General features: G+C 43.5%; 1 protein-coding gene across 1 annotated transcript in view; it reads left to right on the forward strand.

Moving 5' to 3' along the window:
* Positions 1 to 27,072, forward strand: part of BMP6 (bone morphogenetic protein 6) — a 265,129-nt gene extending 238,057 nt beyond the window's left edge. Inside the window, 5 exon segments of the mRNA XM_066268456.1 lie at positions 2,921 to 3,069; positions 3,834 to 4,031; positions 24,846 to 24,922; positions 25,733 to 25,843; positions 25,942 to 27,072. Coding sequence (XP_066124553.1) covers positions 2,921 to 3,069; positions 3,834 to 4,031; positions 24,846 to 24,922; positions 25,733 to 25,843; positions 25,942 to 26,091 — 685 coding nt within the window. The 3' untranslated portion in view covers positions 26,092 to 27,072.
* Positions 27,073 to 27,106: the final 34 nt, after the last annotated feature.

The raw sequence follows: 27,106 nt of genomic DNA on the forward strand, positions 1-27,106 counted from the left end.
AGGGGAATAAAGAGATAGAAACAGGAACTTCAATCTGTTCCTGTATGTGCCCTGACCGGGGATTGAACCAACAACCTCTGTGCTTCCAGATGCTCTAACCAACTGAGCTACCCAGCCAGGGCTTGACTCTGTTTTCTAGATACATGGTGGCTAAGAATCTGGGCTCTGATTTTGAGACCTGGTCGGCCCACTTATACCTGTGACCTTGCCCTCTGTGGGCTTTGTGCTGTCAGCTATGGGACCCTCCTCTCCAGGCTACCCGAGGAGTAAAGGCAGGCTCCTGGCTCATGCCTGCATATTGAAGGCTCAAAGTAAATGTTCATTGTTTCTCTTCCCATTTAGTCCTTCCCACAGGACCTGAGTGTCCTAGATTTAAACATGACATTTGAGACTGCCAGTCTGCCAGTGAGCCAGAGTGTTTTGTCTTCCTACCCTGAGCTGTTAGACTGTGTTTGTGTGCCCTGCAGGCCCCTTAAGCAGTGAGGGCTAGCATCATCCCTGTTGTCCAGCCAGGGTAGTGTGGCAGAGAAACAGGAACTCCTGGGGGCCCAGCCTGACTCAAGAACGGAGTCAAGACAGAAACGTGTGCTCCCTGTGTCCACCAATCCCCACCATCCCTGCAGATTTCATTTCTCCCACATCGTGATTATTACACCTTATCAACACTTCCACCTCTGCCCCAAGTTGAGCTTCTGACTTCTGTTCTCCTTATTTAATCATACCCTTCTTCTTTCTCCTTTTCTCTGCTTTCTCTCTCTTGTCTTTGGAAGGTGGCCTTCTACCCAGCCCCCATTTCCTCTTATAATAGACTCCCATTTCCTTTATCATAAACCCTACTTTTTAAAAAATCAAAGCTCACTCTAGTTCTTTCTACCAGCTATGCCTCATTCATACCTTGGACTGTATTTTTCTCTATCTTTGTGACAAGACCTTAAAAATTATGTATATCATTGAAGCTCTATAAATAGCAACAAGTGACCTTGATAGTGGGCTCATACACTGGCCCTCTCCCTCCATGGCAACCTCGGGCCCCAAAATTCTCCCTGCATCTTCATTCTGAAGGGCGCTGTGCTGACGTGAGCATGTCCAGTGCTCCCTTCAGGACCAGGGCTGTGCTCCCCACAGCACTGCACATAGCGTCAATGTTATTGCTAGAGAAGGATCTTCCTCTGACCTTCCAAAAGAGAATTTATGTCTTTTTGCACCTGAACTTCAAAGCTTTGGACTTGCAGTCCCCTCTTGCTGTTTTCTATGGACACCCCCATCTCCCTGCTCACAGTTACCTCAGTAATGGAGAGGGGTGATTTGTCCAGGGGGGGGGTGACACATATGTGTTATAGAGTGCTTCAAAGACAGCAGGCCTGGATGTGGGATGTGCCCCCTGCAGACTCTGTTCAGCAGCTGAGTAAACTACTTCTAGCTGGACCTAATGTTTGAAGCTTTGGAAAAGATGACAATAGAGTTTTCTTCTAACTCTAAGCCATGTAAACAGGAGAAATGTTTTCCTCTCTGAGAAATATAAGATGTTTCACAGGCCTTACAAATATTCAGAAGAATAGAGGTAAAAGTGTGTTCATTTGTCACAGGTTGTCATTCACAATAATCCCAGAAGGCAGGATGTCATTGTGGGAAACCAAGTCCACGTTCTTTTCACAAGCTAGTTCTTTCACGTACTTGCGTTTGACCCTGGCCTCCTGACCCAGACCTCACAGTAGAGTCCCAGTTTCCCCAGCTATAAAATGGGGAGAAGGATGTTCTGCTGAGCTTTCAGGACTGAGGAAGGCAGAGCATATGGAAGCACTAACTTACACATACTTCATTGGTATTGAGATGTTCATCTTATTAAATTTAGTATTTAGTCCCATTTTTTCCTATTCTGTAAGATATTTCTGCAATGTATTTCCAGCACCAGGGGATTTGAATCTTTCCATGGCCAAAATATCCCCCTTCCATGTCATGGGAATTCCAGGTCATTTCATGCCAGTGACCCTGAGATATCAACCCAGAATTAAAGTGCCCTTATGACACACGAAAGTGATCAACCCCTAATACTGCCCCACCATGACATGTGGGTGAGCAGGAAGAAACCCTCATTCCATCTGCCACAACCCGTAGGGTTATGTTAGTTGAAAACTGTAAAAAGAAATATAGAAAATTCCCTGTGGAGTCCAATGGAAGGAATGGACTCAAGGAGTTTGCCTCAAAGAACCCCAGCCCTGGCTCACAGCTGTGCTAGGATAAACTTTAAAATCACTCAGCATACACCCACGTTACATGGTCCAGACAAGAAGGGACTTGACACTCACCATAGACCACACAAATGCCTTAATTAAAAGAAAAGGACTGCTGATTACTCAGAAATACAGTGCAGCTTCTCGTTTTTCCTTAGTTCACAGGAACTGACATGTGAAGATTGTCAAGTCCTAGTTGTTTTTGTTTTTGTTTTTTTAATGAGCAAAGCACAACTTTATTAGTGCTCACACTGATCTTGATCTTAATATCTTCTTAAAGATTTCCTTACTGCCCCCACGCTTTCTCTCTTTATATTCATTATCCATAAAGTAAGCAACAATATAACCCCATCTATTTATATATCTGTCTGTCTACCTAATTTCAAAAAAGATTTGGTATAAGCACCAGAAAAAGGTTCTTGTTGAAGCAGAGGGACCCCCATGTTTGGGAGAAAGCTGATGTCTCTGCAGTAGCCCAGTACATGCTCATCTCTCCCCAGGTTGTATCATCCATGTGTCCTCAATGGTATCACACCCGCCAAGCTGAGGCAAGTCGCTGTATACAGTGCCTTATGGTGGACTGGATCTGCCTTTGGCATCTTTTATGTGACAGAAAGGCAGGAGGACAGAGGGAGAAGGAGCTGAGGGGAGAGCATGCTACTCACTGTGCCATCTTTTCTTTCTTTCAGGGACTCTGACCTATTTCTGTTGGACACCCGCGTAGTGTGGGCCTCAGAAGAAGGCTGGCTGGAATTTGACATCACGGCCACTAGCAATCTGTGGGTTGTGACCCCACAGCACAACATGGGGCTGCAGCTGAGCGTGGTGACTCGGGATGGTAAGTCTGCCAAAACCAGGCAAGCAGTTGCTGTCATTCATTTTTTTTACAACAGTTGTGAAAGAACTGTAGTTTACAGGAGAGTCTGTGGCTCAGGATGGCTTCATTTACTGTTTCCTCTTAACTGCTATTAAAAAGCAAAACCTTTCCCTGAAAGGACTAGGAGCCAGTTAGGTGGTCAAGCTTCTGAGAGTGACAACGAGAGGAGGGCACCCAGAGGCAGAGGCAGGTGGCTGATGCTGAGCTAAAGAGAAAGATGGGAGAATAGTCTAAACCCGGACTGTTGAGAAGGGGGAGAATAGTCTAAACCCGGACTGTTGAGAAGGGGGAGAATAGTCTAAACCCGGACTGTTGAGAAGGTTTGTGAGGGAACCCTGCCAGCACCCTCCCTCTGCAGTGCTGATGTCCGGTAGATCGAGGGCCCCTCACGGGCCTGCAGACTAGGCACACCCTGCCTGCGGAGTCACCTCACTGGCTGGAATGAATGTGATTATAAAGAAAGAATGACTGTGAAGGAAAAAGACTAGAAAAATGAGAGAGGCTGGGCATCCCTGCACTCCTTGCTTGGACTCACAGACCTTTGGAAGGAGTGTTTTGGTTTTGTCCATTTGGAGGGAGCCATCAGATATCTGAGAATGCACATGCTTTCCTCTTTCATTAATTTTATGATTAGCCCCTAGGAAGTCAGGAAGGATCAGTTATACGGCGTCAGGGGTCAATTTCCATGGAATAAAGACAGGCTTTCTTCTATGGTTTGCATCAAGGACTCAACATCAACCCCCGAGCTGCAGGCCTGGTAGGCAGAGATGGCCCTTATGACAAACAGCCTTTCATGGTCGCCTTCTTCAAAGTGAGTGAGATCCACGTGCGCACCACGAGGTCAGCCACCAGTCGGCGCCGGCAGCAAAGTCGCAATCGCTCTACCCAGTCCCAGGATGTGTCCCGGGTCTCCAGTGCTTCAGGTATGTTTTTCTTTGTTGGCTCCCAAGCTTCCATGAGTGTAAGATGGTTTCATATGTTGCACAGCTTCTACACGGCAAATACAAAGGCCTGCAGGAGCTTCATCATTGTCATCAATTACCTAGATGGGTTCCTAGATAGGGCTGTCAGAGGGGAGCATTCCTTACCCAAAGATAGAGTCTGCAGGTTGCAGCCACCCTGAGTGTCTGTTTTTCAGAAGGGCATCCTTCTGTTTGGTAAGATTTCTCCAACTCTGTTTTCACTCACATAAAGATCTTGAGGGCACCTAGATTTTCTTCTAGTTGCATTATACCTGGATAGTTACAGTATGGAAACAAACTTCATACATTTGTATACGATGAACTTGTGTTTGTCAGTGCTTTCGGCTGGAAGTGGTGGAAAGTCAGCTCAAACAACCCTCTGTGACAGATTTTATCAGTTCACTTAAGTCGGAAGTCTACGGCTCCCTCCCTGGGCTCAGATGATAGTAGGAATCTCGTTTTCTATTTTCCTTTGTTGGTGGCATTCTCAGAAAGGCTATCTCTAGATGGTGGCAAGGAAAGCAACCAATAGTTCCAGGACAATCTTTCACGATAGCCTCAGTAGAAAGCCAGGCTGAGGCTATATGCTCCCCACTGGAACCAGGTAATGGAGTCAACCTCATCTTGCTCTGAACAGGGAGGGTAGAGGGCAAGAGAGAGGTAACAGTTCTCACTGCTGGAGTGTCAATTCAGTTGTTCTTCAGAACTGTTCCCTCCCAGGCTGTTCCTTTTTAGGAAGTGTCACGGAAGTCCACTCATCAGAACATGCAGGAAGGGGTATCATGTGTTGCACCTCACAGAGCAAGGAACTATTGAATTCAAACACATATGCATCTTACTCTAAAGCCTGTTCTTGCAATTTCTGGGTTTTCTTTGGCTGCTTAAATAGTCTGGGAATCCAGCATTAAGGTTTGCTACAGGATTTTCAGTCAGAGAACTTGTTTCCTTTGTTTCTACTCTGTGACTTTGAACACACCTAATCCATTTCAGCTTTGTTTGCTCATCTATTCAGTGGGGATGGTTAATTCTTGGTAGATTCACTAGGATTAAGTGAGAGCATTTGATCCTGGTCCATAATAGTACTCAAAGATGTGTTGCATCCAATTGTAGGAAGTTGGTTATTAGGACATAGGTTAGGTTCCTTGGAAAGCATGTAAAATAGTTCTAGAAGGTGCATTAATTGATTCTTCCAGGGAAGTGTTTAAAAATAGCATCTTCAGTGGCCAGAGAGAGCTCATGCAACTTCCCAAAATACTCAATTTTTCTTTGGGAAGGAATATCTTCAACTTACATTCTACTTCATGAGCCATTTCTTTTACCAGTAACGTGGATGTGGAACTTGAGGATCCAGCACCCAATGTGATGTGACATTTTGCTTCTTGTCATCCTAGTGTTTCTTGGAAGCATTGCACAGCATGTGTGTTCTTGTGTTTACTGCTAGAAACAGTCAGGGTTGGGGTTTAAAAAGGAAAAGGAGAAGAAATGATTGCTTTCCTTTACTCACTTCAGAGGAAGCCTGCTGAAAAGAGTTAATAATCTCAGCCTTTTCTTCAGGGCATGATGATGGGGTAGTTCTGCCATTGGTAGGCTTCCATTCATTAATGAACTGTGGTCAGTTTGGTGCTGGGACTTTAGACATGAAGGCAGCTCTTGAAATGTTGATTGCTTTTAAAATTAAAATTTTACTTGATTTATTCAGTACCCTCTCCCCTCTCCAGTGCACACAGGGGCTTTAATTGAGAAAACGTATCGCCTCTGATTTTTGGTTTCAGCAGTGTCACCCAGTTATTATTTATTTTTTTAAGTTCCTTTCAACATTTTTTTTCAATTTGATGAATTGAAATAAAATATGAATATTAAAGTTTATCTATTTTTAAAAAGATGGCAGTGTATCTGTTTTATCTTGGATTTCTGACCCCCTCCTCCCAACCCAGTACTTTCCAATTTGCTTTGCTTCTTTCAGCAGTATGAAGGCAAAAGAGTTTATTACAAATACCTCTGGCCTCAGCTATGTAAAAGTCCAGACCCCCAAAAAGTATTACTATGAAAGATCCTCCTTGCCTCTCACTATCTGCAGAGACCGTCTCAAGCTGGTCTTTTGCTTATGTGAGGACTGGCGAAGCGCTATCCTACATAGTGGCTCTTTCTTGTCACCATGAATTCATGCCATTAGTGGGAGTGGAACACAGAGGAGGAGATTGTTCTTAGAGAAGGGAATTCAATAAATATGGCCTGCTACTGACCTGGCTGGTTGGCTTAGTGGTAGAGCATCAGCTTGGTGTGTGGATGTCCTGGGTTCAATTCCCAGTCAGGGCATGCAGGAGAAGTGACTATATGCTTCTCCACCCCTCCCCCACTTCTCACTTTCCCTCCCGCAGCCATGGCTTGATTGGTTTGAGCACATTGGCCCCTGGCACTGAGGTTGGCTCTGTGGAGCCTCTGTTTCAGTGCTAAAAATGGCTTGGTTGCAAGCGTGGCCCCAGACGGGCAGAGCATTGGCCCTAGACAGGGTTGCCAGGTGGATCCTGGTTTGGGTGCATGCAGGAGTCTGTCTCTCTATGTCCCTTCCTCACATTTGGAAAAAAAGGAAAAAAAAAGATAGCCTGCTACCTGAGAAATAGGTTGTCTGGTTTGTACTTTCTTTCCACGCCGCAGTGGGGCCAGATGTGGCTGGGCCTTTGTGAGCCAAAAGGATGCTGCAGAGACTAAAAGCTGTGGCTTCTGATGTGACTCCAGGCAGCCTTTCCCCATGTATTTCTTTCTGAAGGGCAAAGGAAGAGATTCCTTTGCCTCTGCTGTCCCCTTCTTCTGTCACATGCTCCTGGGAATGGCCATCTCTCCGCTGAAACAGCACCACCCGGAGAAGCCACTAGAATCTGGGTAAAGAGGTTAGCCTCATTTGTCAAGTTGCCTGTCATCAGGGTGAAACATGGCAGGGAAGTAGGTGGCTATTTTTGGAAGTGAGTGGCAGATGCCTGAGACGGCAGGACAACAACAAGGGAAAGGCCAAGAGCACCATCCGCCTCCTCCCTACCACCCACTCAAATCTGCTCTAACATCTGTACTTGGCCATGAAGCTAGACTTTCCAAACACATGCACCAAACAGTGGGTTTGGATTGAAGTCGCCCTGGATGGTTTTCTCTTGCCCTTGTTTCTCTGTAGCTATCTGCTCCAAGGGAATGGTGGATGTTGGCTGTGTCACACTCCTCCAGTGGGCTGGAATATCATCTGGACAGTATCATCTATTGTTTTTACACATGTTTTACTAGCCCTGGTCCAAGCCATGCTGTGCAGCCCACTGGGGATTCTAGAAAATCTGGTAATTCTTTTTCAGTCTCCATTCCTACCAGCCTCGTGGTCTCATTTGCCGTTGTATTCTGTGGCTCTTTCTATTGGCAGCCATTCACCCTCTTTCACAGTATCTTTCTCTTGGGATTTATTCTTCTGTCTGCTGGGGGACTGCAACACCACATGGCCAATCCATTATGAGGGCTGTGAACAAGTGCCTTGAGGGATGGTCCCATGTGCTGATTCTTGATCCTGGTCTAGCTGATTTTCCAGGGTTTTTTCAAGATATCTTTGGGGAGAGGGTAGTTAATGTGATTTGTTGCTGTTAATATGATTTGCTGTTGTTAATGATTGTAAGTCAGCTGGTGAGTGTGAGGTTCTTTGCCATGTTAACCAGCTGGCTGCCAATGGTGTGACTTAGAATTGCTCTTTCTTTTGGCATTTGGTTCTGAAACCATTTTCCTGACACTTTTAACAATTCACGTAAAATTGGATTAGCTAACCTATAGGCCTCTCTCATCCTTGATGTTTGTGTTGCCTCCACCAACCCCTGCCAACCCTTTGAGCCAGCAACTTCTCAAGTCCCTGACTTTCCTTTGGAATGAGTCCTTCACATGCTACCTGTTAGCATTTCTTATAGCCAGTTCTCTTTCCATCTCTTTCCAGCCCACCTGAGCATGTACTGTTAAGGATCCTGGGAGGGAAAAATGTGGCTCTGCTGCATTTAGAGATACTTTTTTTGACTTTGTTGATAATTTGTATTCTCTATGCCTTAAACTTGCCGAATGGGGCCATTCAGTATGCTTCCACATAAGAAAGGTAACCAGAATCCATCGCTGGTAAAACAGTGATTTTGGTACTTCATTATGACTATGAAATCTTTTGCTATAGATTTCAGGGAATTCCCATCCACAGATGAGAGTCTCATTCTTACAGGTCAATGTGTAGCTGGCCTTTAGTTCCTGGTAGGTGTCCCCACTATGTCATTCTTTGCTTCCATGGGATGGCATGCCAAAGCTGAGTGGACTGACCCACTGTGAACATCCAAAATTTGAGAAGATGGACTGTGTATAGTTCTTCAAAAGAATGGGGAATTGTAACTTGTTATTTTGACCTTAAAATTTTAGGTCCTGCAGTTTGGCTTCCAGATGTCTCAGTCAAACAGTAGAGGACAGGGCTTTCTAAGTGAAATCAAATCTTAATTCTCCACAGCTAGGACAAGTGCAGCATTTGTGGTTAGTTAGAACCATTTCAAACGCCGCATTTATAATACTTGACTCTCCTGTGCCATTAAATGCCTTTAGTATAATAGTTACCATGGTGTGAAACCAACTGGAAAGTTACCTTCTGTTCCGTCGCTGGTTTCACCCTTGGGAAGGTGCTAATGGCAGCAATGCTAAAAGACAAGAACAGGTGCTGCTGTCGCCAGCTCTTGAGGAGGTGCTGAGGCTAGAAGACTTAGTCTAGGAAGGAACAAGAAGTGCTTGGAGCATAGGTGGTCTTAAAGCTAAGTGTTCAAGGGAAACATTTGCCTATTTTCAAGATACTTAGCTCTCTCTCTCTCTCTCTATATATATATATGTTATATATATATGTTATATATATGTATATAAATAATATATTCAATGAGAGGAGAGGAGGCAGAGACAGACTCTCGCATGCACCTCAAGTTGGATCCACCCGACAAGCCCACTAGGAGGCGATGCTCTGCCCATCTGGGGCATTGCTCCATTGCTCAGCAATCGAGCTATTCTTAGTGTCTGAGGTGGAGGCCATGGAGCCATCCTCAGTACCCAGGGCCAACTTGCTCCAATTGAGCCATGGCTGTAGGAGAGGAATGGAGAGAGGGAGAGAGAGAGAGAAAGAGAGAGAGAGAGAAGCAAGAGGAGGGAGGTGTGGAGAAACAGATGCCACTTGTCCTGTGTGTCCTGACGGGGAATTGAACCTGGGGCATCCACACACCAGTCTGATGCTCTACCACTGAGCCAACCCTCCAGAGCCAGCTCCATATTTTTTTTATAATCAAGACAATGCCTGAGAAGAGGCCAAAGTCCCACCCAGATTAAAGGAATCATGAGTTCTTGAAATCCTGGAGCACCAGCAGAATAGGTCTCTCTGTTGCCTCTTGTGCTAACCATCCAAGTTGTAAACAAAATCTAGGCTCTGAAAATTAAGCTATTCCTCCCTTGCCCCTAACCCTTTATGAGATTATTGACACCAGAAATCAAGATCCCAGTATGGCCCCTTGCAGCCTATAGTGTCAGTGGCATTGGAGCTGGGCTTCTTCCAGCATGCTCTCAATGGCTGTGTTGATTCTGTGGAGTACATGGGAGCCAGATACTTGTTTTGGATAAGATGGGCTGATAAGGGCTGGAGATATGGACAGAGCAGCCAGACCACTGAAGAAAGAGGTACCATTTGAACAGTCGCTCGTTGTCCTTACCCTTGTCATTCTAGGAGAGAAAGGAAACAAGAGTAGTGAATTGCTCACTCTAAACAACAAGTTTTCTCTGGGAAGACTCTGCAGCCTCAGCTCAGAAAGCCAGGACATGAAGCATGGGCCATGACACTTCGTCCCCATCTCCTGCCTGGCCAGCACTTTCCTGGCTGTGTGTGTCCTGCTGAGCAGGGGCGGCGGCCTGCAGCTGGCATGGCCTGTGGAGGTCAGCCCACCGTGGCCAGGCTGAGCCGAGGAGCCCCTCTGCAGAAGCCCCAGTAGGGGAGGCACCACCTGCCTGTCCTTGCCCACCTTCCTTCTCACCTGGGTTTGGATGGTTGCCATGACTTTGTCTCCTTTCTGCCTTTTTCTCTCTCCCTGTCTTCCCTGTTGTTTCTCTCTCCTCCTCCTCTGTTGGAATTGAAAAAGAAAGCGGGTCAGCTGCCTGGTCCCCTGGGACCTCAGCTGGTCTTGGGCTGCTGTGACTCAGGTGCAGCCACCTCCCTGGGACCCCAGGTTTTAGTGGTGTGGCCACGACTCTGGCCTGCTGGTGCCCCTCAAGCTGGCCATGTAGCTGCCTGCTCGTCCCTGGCTCTGCAAGTCAGGACCATGGCGGTGCCTTCCCATCCTGTCTAGGGCACACTTGCCTGAGAATCTGTGGCCTTCCATGCCGGGGAAAGCTGCCTTTCACTGCACTTAGTAATTCAGCTTCAGAAATAAGTCAGCAGTGGGCCTCGGCTCTCCTAGACGTGGCTCCTCTTTGTGCTTGACTGTGTGTGTGGCTTTTCAGGAGGTCCAGATACCAGGAATGCTGGATGGAATAAACCGAAATGTCCTCCTTAGGGCTGTGGGATGTGACCCTCATTTTGGGGTACAGCAAACATGCAGTGTACATGGCCGCTGCCTGGGGATGGGGATCTGTGAGGAGGTGGTGGCCGGCTGGCTGCTTGCAGCAGGGTTGGGAGCACCCTGTCCTCCCTGCACTGAATGACAGATATGCTCTCCTGTTTAAATGTTTCTAATGCTCATTTGAAGATGAGAGGAAGGATTGGGGTTTTATAAACCAATCATATCCAGAGCTTTTGTATACTGGAGCAGTTTATAAAAGTAGAGGATGAAAAGCAGGGATGCTAAGGGCAATGATATGCTTCTGATTAATTGAAAGCTGGAAAATCTATAGTGGGGAGACTGCTTCTGTCCTTTCTAAGAGTACACTAGGGTGCTGCCTCTTCTGGTCACAGAAAAACTTCACCCTGAGGGGTTTATGATTGTTATATTTTGTCATTTGGTCACTTAACAGTTTGTGTGTGTGTGTGTGTGTGTGTGTGTGTGTGTGTTTTGCCCAAACCCACCTATGTCTGGGCCCTGTTTGTCCAGGTTGCTCTAGATGGTGGTCTAGGGTTAGGTCTGGCTGGGCCAGGATCCCCATGGAGTTGCTGGCACTTCTCCTACCCTTCACTCTCAGGCCAAGAAATCACATGGAATAATTAGAGAGGCAGGTGTTACTTTTTATGTTTAATGTTGAAAAAGCCAGATACCTTGAAAATGTCCCTCAGAAGCAAGACTAGGCTTCCCCACAGCTAAGTCCGGGGGTGTGCAGGGCCTGCTGTGTCTGAAGACCGACCATGTGTGAATGGGGCGACGCTGCCACCTGCATGAAGAGCAGCGTCTTGAGGTCCACTGTCCTCAGACCCACCTGGGCAGCAGAGGACCCACTCCTGATCATTCTGACATGTGGGTCTAGGACGACACAAATACCCTGATGGTTCTCATGATTCAGGAACAGGCAGCCCTTGAGTCAGACCAAGGACTGCTGCCCTTGGGGATGGCGTTGTCGGCCTCTGGTCTGTGTCTCTGGTTCTCTGGTTTGTTTGCATGTCTTCAGCTCTACGGCTTCTTTTCTCTGTCCTGCCCTTGATGGTGAATCACTTGGGCAGAGCTGTGCTGCCCTTCCTTTATCCCATTGGAGTGGCTGTGTGCCTGTTAAGTTTTAGCTGCATGAATTTTCACTAGCTCTATCCAGACCATTCATCTAACCAAATATCAAAGGGGGGAAGGAAGGAGAGGCGGGTTGGAGGGGAGAATGTTTTCCTGCAATCTGTGAATCCCTAAAAACAAACAAATATAATTTGTTTGAACACAGGGTGCTGGCCCCTGAGCAGCAGACATGAGTATATTGAGGAGCACTGACCTTCACAAATATTTATATGTTCTCTGCCAGCACTTAACATGGAGTTACAAGGAAACTTGAGTGTGCCCTGAGAGTGTCTGTAGGAAGAAAAACAGGAAAGCCAAATCCCTCCCTTCCTCTCTCTGGACCCAATTTTTACTTAACAAAAATGCTAGTAGCTATCTGTTCCTGTGATGAAGTTCTCTGTGTTGAGCACTGAGAGAGTCAAATTAGCAGGAGGTTCAGACAACGAGAACTGTTGGTGAAAGTAGAAGTGAAGTTCTTCCCTACGTCATCTTGGTTTCGGCCAGCAGCAGAAGAAAAGTGGAAACCAGACATGCAGTTGTCCCTGTCTTCATCTGACATTACTTGGTATCCTACAATCCAGTTCAGTCCTAACCCTTACCACCTGGAGTTAACACAAACCCCACAAGTTTAAGGGCAAGGTCCCCCAAAAGACTGCTTTTACTTCAGATGCTATCTGCAAATGGAGTCCCCAGCCCACCAGTTATGTCTATCTTGGCTACAAACTCAGAGGTTCCTGTGACCCCGCTCCTTTAGATGTAATAATAATTCACTAGAACAACTCACAGAACTCAGGAAAGCACGATACTTATTACAGGTTTAGTATAAAGAGTGTACATGAGCAAGAGCACATGGAAGAGATGAACAGGGCAAATCTGGGGGGTAAGGGGGTAGACACAGAGTTTCCAGGTCCGCTCATGGACTCTGGATGTTTCGCTCTCTCAGCACACAAATGTGCTTGCCAACCCAAAAGTTCCACAGAACCTCAGTGTCCAGAGATTTCATATGGTTCTCATTACTATGCATGATTGATTAAATCATTGGCCATGTGACTGAACTCAATCTCCAATCTCCCTCCATAGAGGTCAGGCTGGCCCAAAGTTCCAACCCTCTAATCATGTGGTTGGTCTTTCTGGTGACCAGCCCCCATTCTGAAGCTATTTGGGGACCCATCATATGTTGGAATTATCAATTAGGAAATTTCATGGTGGCCCTGGCCGGTTGGCTCAGCGGTAGAGCATCGGCCTGGCGTGCAGGGGACCCGGGTTCAATTCCCGGCCAGGGCACATAGGAGAAGCGCCCATTTGCTTCTCCACCCCCCCTCCTTCCTCTCTGTCTCTCTCTTCCCCTCCCGCAGCCAAGGCTCCATTGGAGCAAAGATGACCCGGGCGCTGGGAATGGCTCCTTGGCCTCTGCCCCAGGCACTAGAGTGTCTCTGGTCGCGGCAGAGCGACGTCCTGGAGGGGCAGAGCATCGCCCCCTGGTGGGCAGAGCGTCACCCCTGGTGGGCGTGCTGGGTGGATCCTGGTTGGGTGTATGCGGGAGTCTGTCTGACTGTCTCTCCCCATTTCCAGCTTCAGAAAAATACAAAAAAAAAAAAAAAAAAGAAAGAAATTTTTATGGTTGTAGCTCTGTGCCAGGAACCAGGACAAAGACCAGATAGTCTTTATTATATTACACTGCCCTTATTTACTGATCTGGGAAGGAAAGCTGTCCTAGAAACCTTTGCCTTTCATGTGGCCACAATTCCAAGTTTGATTTTAGGGGAGATCTTGGTCCCCAGCTCAGAGAATACCTTTTAGAAGAAGTTTATACTGGGGGACACAGGCCAAATGAGATTGGGCAGGGAACATTCCAGACTAAGACTATCACTAGGGGGATCATATAACTTATCTAACTCAGGACACCTTGAGTGTGAAAGGGCACCAGGGCTTTGGAGTCTTTGGACGACTGACCCTTGCTGGTAGCTGGCAGGAGAGGAAAGAGCAAGTGTAGGACTGCAGGGGAGTTTAGGAAGCCAGGCCTGGGAATGGCACGCCTCCTTTTCCCTATATTGGTGGGCAGAAATCAGCACATGGCCACATCTAACTGCAGCAGGGAATGTCAGATAGCTGTGTGCCCTGGTAGTAGATAGAGGATATGAGTTTTTAATAAACACATAATAGCCTCCATCAAACTGTTCCTGGAATATGCCAATCAGGCTACTTCCTCAAGGCCTTCATATTTGTCATTCCTACTGTATGAGATATTTTTCCCCCATATAGACTCATGCCTCACTCCCAAAGATTTTTCAGGTCTCTGTTTAGAAGGTATTTCCAACAGAAAGATGGGCTCACCAATCCCATATGAGATAGTGAGCCCACTCTACCCTGTGCTCCCCATTCCATAATTATCAGTAATAATTGAGCTAGTCAGGGCTCTTGATTACAGGGAATAAAAGAAAACTCTTAATTTACTTAAAGTGAAAAATAATTTAAATGTATCAGAGAACTCACCCAACCAGGGAGATTGGAGAACCACACCCACACTCAAGGTCTAGCTTGGACTTGGCCATGAGAACAATGCGGTTTGAATGCTACCATTGGAGCCATCATCCAGAACATTAGCTGCCATGCTACCTATCCTCAGTTTCCCCTTTGAATCACTCTCTCAAAGGGGGTGCATTGGACTGGCTTTAATGTAGTCAGGAGCCTGTCCTCTCACTGCCAGAGGACAAACAATAAATCTGCTACAGCTGAGTTTGGGATTTTAGGTAGATGGCATAGTTTTTGATATTTTTATGTTCTGTACTTTTATTTTTTATTTTTATTTTTTTTATAATTTTATTTTTTTAATGGGGTGACATCAATAAATCAGGATACATATATTCAAAGATAACAAGTCCAGGTTATCTTGTCGTTCAATTATGTTGCATACCCACCACCCAAAGTCAGATTGTCCTCTGTCACCTTCTATCTTGTTTTCTTTGTGCCCCTCCCCACCCCCTATCCCTCTCCCATTCCCCCCTCCCCCCCGTAACCACCACACTCTTGTCAATGTCTCTTAGTTTCAGTATTATGTCCCACCTACGTATGGAATAATACAGTTCCTGGTTTTTTCTGATTTATTTATTTCGCTTCGTATCATGTTATCAAGATCCCACCATTTTGCTGTGAATGTTCCAATGTCATCATTTCTTATGGCTGAGTAGTATTCCATAGTGTATATGTGCCACATCTTCTTTATCCAGTCATCTGTTGATGGGCTTTTTGGTTGTTTCCATGTCCTGGCCACTGTGAACAATGCTGCAATAAACATGGGGCTGCATGTGTCTTTACGTATCAATGTTTCTGAGTTTTGGGGATATATACCCAGTAGAGGGATTGCTGGGTCATAAGGTAGTTCTATTTTCAGTTTTTTGAGGAACCACCATACTTTCTTCCATAATGGTTGTACTACTTTACATTCCCACCAACAGTGTATGAGGGTTCCTTTTTCTCCACAGCCTCTCCAACATTTGCTATTACCTGACTTGCTAATAACAGCTAATCGAACAGGTGTGAGGTGGTATCTCATTGCCGTTTTGATTTGCATTTCTCTAATAGCTAAAGAAGATGAGCATCTTTTCATATATCTGTTGGCCATTTGTATTTCTTCCTGGGAGAAGTGTCTATTCATATCCTCTTCCCATTTTTTTATTGGATTGTTTGTTTGTTTGTTGTTGAGTTTTATGAGTTCTTTGTATATTTTGGATATTAGGCCCTTATCTGAGCTGTTGTTTGAAAATATCATTTCCCATTTAGTTGGCTTTCTGTTTATTTTGTTATCAGTTTCTCTTGCTGAGCAAAAACTTCTTAGTCTGATGTAGTCCCATTCATTAATTTTTGCCTTCACTTCTCTTGCCATTGGAGTCAAATTCATAAAATGCTCTTTAAAACCCAGGTCCATGAGTTGAGTACTTATGTCTTCTTCTATGTACTTAATTGTTTCAGGTCTTATGTTTAGATCTTTGATCCATTTTGAGTTAATTTTTGTACAGGGAGAGAGACTGTAGTCCAGTTTCATTCTTTTGCATGTGGCTTTCCAGTTTTCCCAGCACCATTTATTGAAGAGGCTTTCTTTTCTCCATTGTGTGTTGTTGGCCCCTTTATCAAAAATTATTTGACTATATATATGTGGTTTTATTTCTGGACTTTCTATTCTGTTCCATTGGTCTGAGTGTCTATTTTTCTGCCAATACCATGCTGTTTTGATTGTCGTGGCCCTATAATAGAGTTTGAAGTCAGGTATTGTTGTGCCCCCAGCTTCATTCTTTTTCTTTAGGATTGCTTTGGCTATTCGGGGTTTTTTATAGTTCCATATAAATCTGATGATTTTTTGCTCTATTTCTTTAAAAAACGTCATTGGAAGTTTGATGGGAATTGCATTAAATTTGTATATTGCTTTGGGTAATATAGCCATCTTGATTATATTTATTCTTCCTAGCCAAGAACAAGGTATATTCTTCCATCTCATTATATCTTTTTCGATTTCCCTTAACAATGGTTTATAGTTTTCATTATATAAGTCCTTTACATTCTTTGTTATGTTTATTCCTAAGTATTTTATTTTTTTTGTTGCAATCGTGAAGGGGATTATTCTTTTGAGTTCCTTCTCAGTTGTTTCATTGTTGGCATATAGAAAGGCTATTGACTTCTGTATGTTAATTTTGTATCCTGCGACCTTACTGTATTGGCTTATTGTTTCTAGTAGTCTTTTTGTGGATTCTTTGGGGTTTTCGATGTATAGGATCATATCATCTGCAAAAAGTGATACCTTTACTTCTTCTTTTCCGATATGGATGCCTTTTATTTCTTTGTCTTGTCTGATTGCTGTGGCGAGAACCTCTAGTACCACATTAAATAAGAGTGGAGAGAGTGGACAACCCTGTCTTGTTCCTGATTGAAGGGGGAAAGCCTTCAGTTTAGTGCCATTTAATATGATGTTAGCTGATGGTTTATCAAATATGGCCTTTATCATGTTGAGATATTTTCCTTCTATACCCATTTTGTTGAGAGTCTTAAACATAAAATTGTGTTGTATTTTATCGAAAGCCTTTTCTTCATCTATTGATAAGATCATGTGGTTTTTGTTCTTTGTTTTGTTGATATAGTGTATTACATTAACCGTTCTACATACGTTGAACCATCCTTGAGATTCTGGGATGAATCCCACTTGATCATGATGTATTATTTTTTTAATATGTTGTTGTATTCGATTTGCCAGTATTTTGTTTAGTATTTTAGCATCTGTATTCATTAGAGATATTGGTCTGTAGTTTTCTTTTTTTGTGCCATCGTTGCCTGGTTTTGGGATGAGGGTTATGTTGGCCTCATAAAATGTGTTTGGAAGTATTGCTTCTTCTTCAATTTTTTGGAAGACTGAGTAGAATAGGAACCAAGTCTTCTTTGAATGTTTGATAAAATTCGCTGGTATAGCTGTCAGGGCCTGGACTTTTATTTTTGGGGAGGTTTTTAATGGTTTTTTCTATTTCTTCTCTACTGATAGGTCTGTTTAGGCTTTCTGCTTCTTCTTGACTCAGTCTAGGAAGGTTGTATTTTTCTAGGAATTTATCCATTTCTTCTAGGTTGTTGAATTTAGTGGCATAAAGTTTTTCATAGTATTCTACAATAATTCTTTGTATATCTACAGTGTCCGTGGTGATTTCTCCTCTTTCATTTTGGATTTTGTTTATATGAGTTCTTTCTCTTTTTTCCTTGGTAAGTCTTGCCAAGGGTTTGTCAATTTTGTTGATCTTTTCAAAGAACCAGCTCCTTGTTCTATTAATTTTTTCTATAGTTTTTCTGTTCTCTAATTCATTTATTTCTGCTCTGATTTTTATTATCTCCTTTCTTCGGCTGGTTTTGGGTTGTCTTTGTTCTTCTTTTTCTAGTTCCTTAAGGTGGGAAGTTAAGTGGTTCACTTGGGCTCTCTCTTGTTTGTTCATATATGCCTGAAGCGATATGAACTTCCCTCTTATCACTGCTTTTGCTGCATCCCATAGATTCTGATATGTCGTATTGTCATTTTCATTAGTCTGTATATATCTTTTGATCTCTGCACTTATTTCTTCTTTGACCCATTCATTTTTTAAAAGTATGTTGTTTAGTTTCCACATTTTTGTGGGATTTCTTTCCTCTTTTTTGCAGTTGAATTCTAGTTTCAAGGCTTTATGATCAGAAAATATGCTTGGTACAATTTCAATTTTTCTGAATTTGCTGATGTTGTTTTTGTGGCCCAACATATGGTCAATTCTTGAGAATGATCCATGTACACTAGAGAAAAATGTATACTCAGTCACTTTGGGATGAAATGTCCTGTAGATGTCTATCATATCCAGGTGTTCTAGTGTTTTGTTTAAGGCCACTATGTCTTTGTTGATTCTCTGTTTGGATGACCGATCTAGAGCCATCAGCGGTGTATTGAGGTCTCCAAGTATGATTGTATTTTTGTCAGTTTTTGTTTTAAGATCAATAAGTAGCTGTCTAATATATTTTGGTGCTCCTTGGTTTGGTGCATATATATTAAGAATTGTTATGTCTTCTTGATTCAGTGTCCCCTTAGCCATTATGAAATGGCCATTTTTGTCTCTGAGTACTTTTCCTGTCTTGTAGTCAGCATTATCCGATATGAGTATTGCTACACCTGCTTTTTTTTGGATGTTATTTGCTTGGAGTATTGTTTTCCAGCCTTTCACTTTGAATTTGTTTTTATCCTTGTTACTTAGATGAGTTTCCTGTAGGCAGCATACAGTTGGATTTTCTTTTTTAATCCATTCTGCTACTCTGTGCCTTTTTATTGGTGAGTTTAATCCGTTTACATTTAGTGTAATTATTGATACTTGTGAGTTCCCTATTGCCATTTTATATCTTGCTTTCTGTTAGTTTTGTGTCTTGTTTGATCCTTCTCTTTCGTTTTTCTATCTTTTGTTTTTATTTGGTTGTATTCCATACATCTTTCCTCTGTTGCTATCTTTTTTATCTCATGTGCTTCTGTGGCGTTTTTTTCAATGGTGGTTACCTTTCAGTAATGAAAAGGGTCCCTACCCTGTTCGTTGTAGCAAAGTATTTTGTGAGTACTTTTGCACTCCATCGTCCTTTGCTACTGTTAATCTCCATCTTCTCCCCCTCTTTCTTTTTGTTGTTGTCACAGTTTAAATTTGGTTTTATTGTGTTCTTCTTGGAGCTTTTACTTGTGGCTCTGTTTTTTTTTATTCTTTGTATCTGATTGGAGAACCTCCTTTAGTAATTCCTGGAGTGGGGGTTTTCTGATGATAAATTCCCTCATCTTTTCTGTATCTGTAAATGTTTTTATTTCTCCTTCGTATTTGAAGGATAGCTTTGATGGGTATAGTATTCGTGGCTGAAAGTTCCTCTCTTACAGGACTTTAAATATTGGGGTCCACTCTCTTCTAGCTTGTAGAGTTTCTGCTGAGAAATCTGATGATAATCTAATGGACCTTCCTTTATATGTTGTATTCTTCTTTTCCCTGGCTGCCTTGAGAATTTTTTCTTTGCTGTTGGTTTGTGTCAATTTCATTATGATATGCCTTGGAGTAGGTTTGTTGGGGTTAAGAAAACTTGGAGTTCTGTTTGCTTCTTGAACTTGAGGCTTTAGTTCTTTCCACAGGCTTGGGAAGTTCTCATCTATTATTTGTTTGAGTATGTTCTCCATTCCATTTTCTCTCTCTTCTCCCTCTGATATACCTATTATTCTTATGTTATTCTTTTTGATGGAGTCAGATAATTCTTGTAGGGCTATCTCATTTTTTTAAATTTTTGAGTCTCTTTCTTCTTCTCTCTGTTGTGCCTCAAGTTGCTTGTCTTCTATTTCACTAATCCTCTCTTCTATCTGACCTGTTCTATTAGCTAAGCTTGTTACTTCGTTTTTCAGCTCGTGAATTGAGTTTTTCATCTCTGTTTGATTTGTTTTTATAGTTTCAATTTCCTTGGACATATATTCTTTGTGTTCATGGAGTTGTTTTCTGAGCTCCCTATATTGCCTTTCTGTGTTTTCTTGTATATCTCGGAGGATTTTTAGGATTTCTATCTTGAATTCTCTGTCATTTAGCTCCAAGGTTTCCAATATATTAAATTTTTTCTCCATAGATTTTTCCTCATCTAGCTGTGTTACCTCTCTTTCTTTTGTATCCATGATATTCGATTTTCTCTTCCTTAATGGCATCTGAGGGTGGTTTTGTTGATAGTATTAATGAGATTTAATAAAGAATAAAAAGTTAAAAAAAATAAAAAAAAAATCGAAAAGAGTTGTTTTTTTTAAAAAAAAATAATAATGAAATAAAGAAAAATAAAATAAAATAAAAATTTTTAAAAAAAGGAAATTATTCCCCCCCTCCTTTTTTCCTCTCCTCTCCTCTCCCCTCTTTCTTGAGAAAATCTTGTGGTGGACTGTGAGTGATAACAAACAATGCCTGTGATGGAGGGCCTGAATTGGGGAAAAGTAATAAAGGGGCAAAAAAGAAAAAAAGAAAAAAAAAAAAGGAAAAAAAAAGAAAAAAGAAAAAAAAAAGAGCGTATGGACCCACAAAAAGCAAATAAGGAAAAAATTTGGGTCAAGAATAAAATGATTTGGTTTTAGGTGTTGGTTGTCTAAGAGTTATGATGAGAGGAATAAGAGGAAAACGGAAAAATGGGGGAACAAATTAAAAACTTACTATTGTATTTAGTGGAACAAGAACTAGATAATATGGAGAGCCAGGGATGGGAGCACTGCTAGTGAGTTAAAAAGGTGAAGTAAAAAACCCCCAAAATGCCACAAACATAGATTTGAGTCCCAGATAAGATAATTTGTTTGTTATTGAGGTTTGAATGAGAGGAGATGTAAAGGAGAAAGGAAGAAACTAATATAGAGGGAGAAAAGAAAGAGAGAGAGAGAAAAAAAAGAGGGAACCACTAAAAGAAGAAAAAAGAAAGGAGAGAGAGAGAGAGTTAAGGGTTTTGGAGTGCAACCCTCATAGAGAGAAAGGAAGAGAAGAGAAAAGATAATGGGAGATGTAACACTTATGGGTAGTGTAGTTCAAGGAGAGGAGAGAGTAAGACCAGTAGAGAGTTAATCGGCCAAATTGGAGGAAGAAAAAAAAGTATCAAGAATGAAGATAAGAGAAACAAACAAACAAATATAATAAAATGTGATAGGTTATAAAGTCAGCAGATTATTCTTGATTTTGAGAGGTTATCTTCTTGCTTTTTCTTTTCTCTCCCTCTTCCTGGTTGGTGACTCTGTACCCCGGGTTCTGCCCCTTTGGCACGCTCAGGTAGAGGCTTGCAGTTGATAAGTCTCTATGGCAATGTCATGTATTGTGCTTTAGTCTCGTGGGAGTCGAGGCTCATTAGCATTTATAGGCTCCGACAGTGAGAGAGTCCGTATTCCTGGAGCCTTTCTCCTAGTCTTTCCTTCCTCAATTAGTAGCCTGATAATCCAGCTATGGGGTTGCTGCTGCCTCTGCCTGGATAGTAAGAGGCTCAAAGAGCTGGCAACTCCCCACTCTATTTCCACTCAGCACAGGGCTCTGGGTAAGGCTCAGTCAGTCAGAGCTGCTAGCATAATCAGGCGGGCTTTCCGCCCACTCAAAGACCACTGGCTCTGCCACTCTGTCCGGTAACACATGCGGGCGCCCACTTCTGGGGGGCACTTGGAGGAAACTCTCACTCACTGTCTGCGACCAGGATATCCAGCCAGCAGTCTCACGCTCTGAGTGAAACCCCCAACCGCAGGGAAAAGTTGCAGCGTTGGAATTGAGTCTCGCTCTGTCCCCGTGCGCGGCTTTTGCAAGACGCTGGGGCAGCTCGAGATTCCGCTTTGGCTCACACAAAGGCCCCTGACTCTGCCCCTCTCTGCGATAACACGGGCGCGCACTGCGGAGGCACTCGGAGGAATCGCTCACTCCTTATCTGCACGCGCAGACCAGGATATGAGGCCGGCCGCGGTTCCCTCTGAGTGAAACCCTCACCAGCACGGAAAATCTCCACCGTTGGAAGTAGTTCTCACTCCCTCCCGTGCGTGGCTTTCCCAGGGCGCTGGGGCTGCCCAGAGACTCTGTCCTCGGCCCACAGAAAGGCCTCTGACCCTGCCTCTCCGTGGGGCAACACGGGCACCCACTCTCGGGGCCTAGGAAGAAATTCTCGCCCACTAACTGCGCACCGACCAGGAGACCGGGTAAAATGGCCGCTCCGCTTGTCTTTCTTTGTTTGGGTTTGGCGCGAGTGTTAGCTTGTATTGCCCGGGTTGCCACAGGATCAGATTTTCCTCGGCTTGGATCTGTGTGCCACAGCCTGGTTCGGCCGTTTGTGCCGTGGCGGCCTGGATCTATTCACCCCCTTTGCCCGCCTCAGTTTCTATATTCACAGTTACCAGAGAAAGCCGCCCTGTTTAGGTTAGTGAGGAAGGCGGAGCATTTCTTACTCCCTTTTTCCTTCGGGGTTTGGTTATATATTTAGCCAATTTTTCACTCAATCATACCTTTGGGTGTATTGCGAAGCATCTGGAAGCTCCAAGTATAGGTTTTTCTGTTTCTGGTTGAAGATCTTGTTGAGTTTTGGGGGAGATTTATCGGTATCGCTTCCTACCCCACCATTACTCTGACGTCATCTCTCCTGTACTTTTATTGAAAAATTTTCTATCAATCTACTTTGTGTATCTTTCTGGATAATTTTCTGTTCATCTCAGGGTTGCTTTTAAGAATTTATAAAGATTTTTGTTTTAAATATAATACAGTTTCACTAAACGTGTCTAGATAGGAATTTATTTACTCTGCTTAGGACTCACTGTGCCTTCTTAATTTAAAAAAGTTTACCTTCCTTCAGTTCTAGAAAATTCACAGACATTTATGTATTCAACTATTACTTCTCCCCATTAGTCTCTTTAGAGATTCCTATTAGAATTGGACTTTGTATTCTACCTTTCTTATCTTTCTATAGCTTGCTGTATTTTCTAGCCATCTGACTCTGGGCTATATTTCAGGAAGTTTCTTCAGGTATATTATTCAATTCTGTAATTCTCTCTTCAGTTATATCTAATCTGATGTTTAACCCATTCACTTTGTTGTTACTATCAATTATTATGGGTATTTGGGTTTTTTTTTAACAAAGTTTCACTTTTCTCTGTTTCAAATTCACTTGTTCTTTTTCCATAATGTTCTTGCTTTAGAGTTCTATTTCTTATTTTATCTCTCGTTATTTTAGCTATTCTTTTTTTGTAACTCCATTCATAGACAACTTCTGCCTGCAGTCCCTGGGGTCCTATATGTTCTCTGTCTTGCACTCCAAACTCTCCTCTTAGGATACTTTATATCTTTGTATGGTTGATTCTTTTCATTGAGGGATTATTTTCAACAGGAGGTGTTTATCTTGTTTTGTACTGCTGGTGGGTGCTTGCTTGTTTTTACCGAGAGAGTCCATGGTGCCCTGCCTTGTGAAAATTTCCCTCCAGTGTGGTTTTGCATTCACTACTTACAGATGCTTTAAGTTGGAGCAAGGTTCGTTCTGTGAAGTGAAGAAGGCAGGTGGGAAAAATGAATAAATTTCGAATCAGAAACCACCTCAGAAAGACAGGGAGCCTGTCTCTTCTCCAAGGATAGGTCACTGGGCTGAGTTGATACCATTTGCCTCTTTCCCTTACAAAATCATGAAATATGCATGTTGGGTTCTGATTCAGGGCCAGGAGGTCCAGGAGTGCAAGTAGCAGAAAACTCAGTTCAAACAGGCTTTAAGCAGTCAGGTAACTTATTGGCTCATGTGATTAAAAAAGACAGAGGTAGTTAGCCTACAGATGGGCTCAGGCTCTTGTATCCCTCACAGTCCATTTCAGATTAAGAACGTTTCTCCAGTCTTCTCACCTTTCATCCTCTCTCCCCTTTCTAGAACTCTGAAACGCCACTATCAACAAATCAATCCTTTAGAATCCAAGCTCTGAACCTGTCACTTTCTGACTCAAAACCCTTCAAAGGCTTACTTAATACCTCTGGTGGAAAGTTCAAATCATTTTTGTTAGCATTCTAAGCCAATGAAGATAAGTGTCTCTGGCTTTATATCGCTGCCTCCTCACCATATCCTTAAATGCATTCCAAAAGAGCTGCTCCCTTTTCCTCTTGCTCCAACCCTGGACTCCCAGCGGAATTTCCCCATGGCCTTCACCCATACCCTTTATTTTCTGTGTTGCATTTGAGTTAGTTGTGTACATACATGCCTCATGCCACCCTTCTGATACCTTAAGTTACTGGAGGAGGAAGGCGTGGTGTGACTCATTTCCCTTTTTACCATGGTGCCTAGCAGAGGGCATGCCGCACTAGAGCTGCTCCAGTTGGCCTACATGAAATCAGGGCCCTGCCGTGCCTCTTGCCAGTGATTAGGTTAAGCCAGGCTAGTGGCTCCTGAATGCTACACAGCAGGAACATACACTTCAGCAGATTCTCACGGGGCACTACTGGCTTAGGAGTTGCTGCTTAAGTGCTGGTCAAAGGGCTCAGGCCTGACAGTGAGGCTGGAGGACAGGGCGGGCGAGAACGGCCCCTGCTGCAGCATGCAGATACCATCTTTCCCCCACTGTGGGCCTCCCGGTTAGGGCCCACTCCATTATACTTCCTTCAGGATCCTTTCCTGGCCCAGCAGCTATCTTTAAAGCCCCTGTTCAGCTTCAAGACTATCCCTATTTGAAATGGAGCAAATCCTGCCTGAGGTGGTCATCCTTTACTATAAATATGATGTCTTCCAAGTCAGGAGCCCTAAGTGTTTTGGGCATCCAGGCATACCCCCTCCATAGACCTTGCACACAACAGGGGCTCACAACAAATGTCTGTTGCTTAAAGGAGTCTATTCAATTCAATATTATGTGTCATTTGCAAGTGTGCCCAGCTCTAAGCCTGGAGTGGACAAGACTAGAGTGTCTAAAACACCCAAGCAATCAGGAACCTGACATAGCTGTTTGGTGACCACATTTATGTCTGGTGGGGACCTTTTTCACTGCTATCCTGAGACGAGTACAATGCCTGCAAAGGCAATGAATGAGTTATTTGGTGCACCTTTTGATCTTCTCCAACAGATTACAACAGCAGTGAATTAAAAACAGCCTGCAGGAAGCATGAGCTTTACGTGAGCTTCCAAGACCTAGGATGGCAGGTGAGTTCTCGGAACCACAAGGGGACCAAGTTCCTTTCTCAGCAGTCTCTTCTCGTCTTCCTGGCAGCAGCCATCATCAAAGACCAGCTTTAGGACAGAGGTGATTCCTCCCGTTAAGGTGCATAGGGCCTTGCAAATGCCCAAGCTCTTGGAATAAAATGAGAGGAGGCCTGGCTAACTTGTGCAGACAGACCTCACTAGCATGTTTTCAGGGAGCCCAGGGTTCCCCAGCTCTGTGTACCTCAAAATCAATAGCCACCTTTCCCAATACACTTTCCTCATTCTTTCAAAGTCCACAGGGCATATATAAATATTTACATTTGGGCATTTAAACAAATATTGTCTTGAGGAAGGGTTAGAAAAATGTATCAATAGTTAACTTCTGCAATGGCTATAAATTGGCTCACCCAAAAGAATAGTACAAATGTTTTGCTCCATACCTGAGAGCCACCGCTGGTTCATAATGTGACAAATAGATGATAGTTTCTATATGCAGGTGGCATGATGACAGGGTGTACCCCAGGCTCCTGGAGAGGCTCCACTGGGTCCGAGTGCATAAAGCCGGCCACCTATGTGCTCCCGGGCTTAGCAGGCAGGTCGTGTGGGCCTGTGGAAGGAGCAAGGGCTCCAGAGTCAGACCACCAGGCTCACTGCCTAGCTTTGCCACTTGAATGTGAAATTGACCTTCCTGCACCTGTATCCTTACCTGTCCATGTGAGTATTTTTCTTACAGGACTTATTGAGACCACAGAAGATATATAGAGAATATGTTAATCACCTTTTTGTGGCTTCCTTTTAATTTAAATTAAGGACTGGATCATTGCACCCAAGGGTTATGCTGCCAATTACTGTGACGGAGAATGCTCCTTCCCACTCAACGCACACATGAATGCAACAAACCACGCAATTGTACAGACACTGGTGAGCTTGCAGAGATTTTTGACACTTTATAGGTAGGCATAAGCCAAGACCAGGTCAAGCTTCTAACGGAACATTTTCCTCCTTCTGTTTTGGAACAGGTTCACCTTATGAATCCTGAGTATGTCCCCAAACCGTGTTGTGCACCAACTAAACTAAATGCCATCTCGGTCCTTTACTTTGATGACAACTCCAATGTCATATTGAAAAAATACAGGAATATGGTTGTAAGAGCTTGTGGATGCCACTAACTCGAAACTAGTTGATGAGGACACAAACCGTGCCTTGGAGTCCTAGATTCCATCTGCCTTAAAAGCACACAGAACGCAGTTTGAAAGTGGGATGATGACTTTGAAGCCATCTCGTGCCAGTCGGTGCCTTGCTGCCCACAGAAGGTTGTAAAGGGCCTTAGTAATAATTTGCCCACATCATAAATAATGTGAATAATTGGTCTGTAGGAAGCTGTCTGAATGTCTGTAGTATGAAGTCTGGTAACCGCAGGAATGTAACTCTGAAAGTTCCTCTTCCCCATATAAAAGCCCACCAAAAATTAGTTTTAGCTTTAAATCAAGGTTTTTTGTGATGTTCTTGAGTAAATAGGGAAAATAATCTTAAGGGAGTAAAAGTACCCTTGGCTGAAAAATCAGCTGGTTTAGTGATGTCTTAAACATAGATTTTATAGTTAACAGAAATTGGGGGGCAGGGAGAGATGTTTCTATTCAGATTTCATTCCCAGGAAGGTCAATTTCATATAGAATCAACAGCCATGCCATGAGCAGGGCCACGTGGAAGTGCCTTTTTGTCTCAACAACTGCTATGTGTTTGTGCTGGCGTCTTGTTGGTGTGAAGATGGAATTATTTCACTTGAAACAAACCAAGTGATTTCCACACCTGTCCTCCCCCACTTGCTGTTTTCTTTGCTAGTGCCAAAAGCAGACCACTCATACATAGTAGGGCCATAAGAGGTGAGACGACGCGTTTTAATAGCCATCATGTAACCATGTAACATGGGAAAGCAATTCTGCACCTCTGCCTTTTAAGAATGGTTCTCTGAAAAGCACGCTAACTTCAGGAACGCTGGTTCTAATAGCTATTTCAGTAAAATAGCTCTTTCCCTTTTACTACACAGCATGCTGTGTCACAGGTGAGAACCAACAAATACCCTGGGAAGGGACTCCTAGCCCTTACGAGTGGGTTTGGGTGGCCATGCTGTTTGTGAATTGAAATCAGTCTTCTCTTGTAGAAAAAGTAAGGCTCAGATTAAAT

The sequence above is a fragment of the Saccopteryx bilineata genome, chromosome 3 (genome assembly GCF_036850765.1).
Source record: "Saccopteryx bilineata isolate mSacBil1 chromosome 3, mSacBil1_pri_phased_curated, whole genome shotgun sequence".
Classification (NCBI taxonomy): Eukaryota; Metazoa; Chordata; class Mammalia; order Chiroptera; family Emballonuridae; genus Saccopteryx; species Saccopteryx bilineata.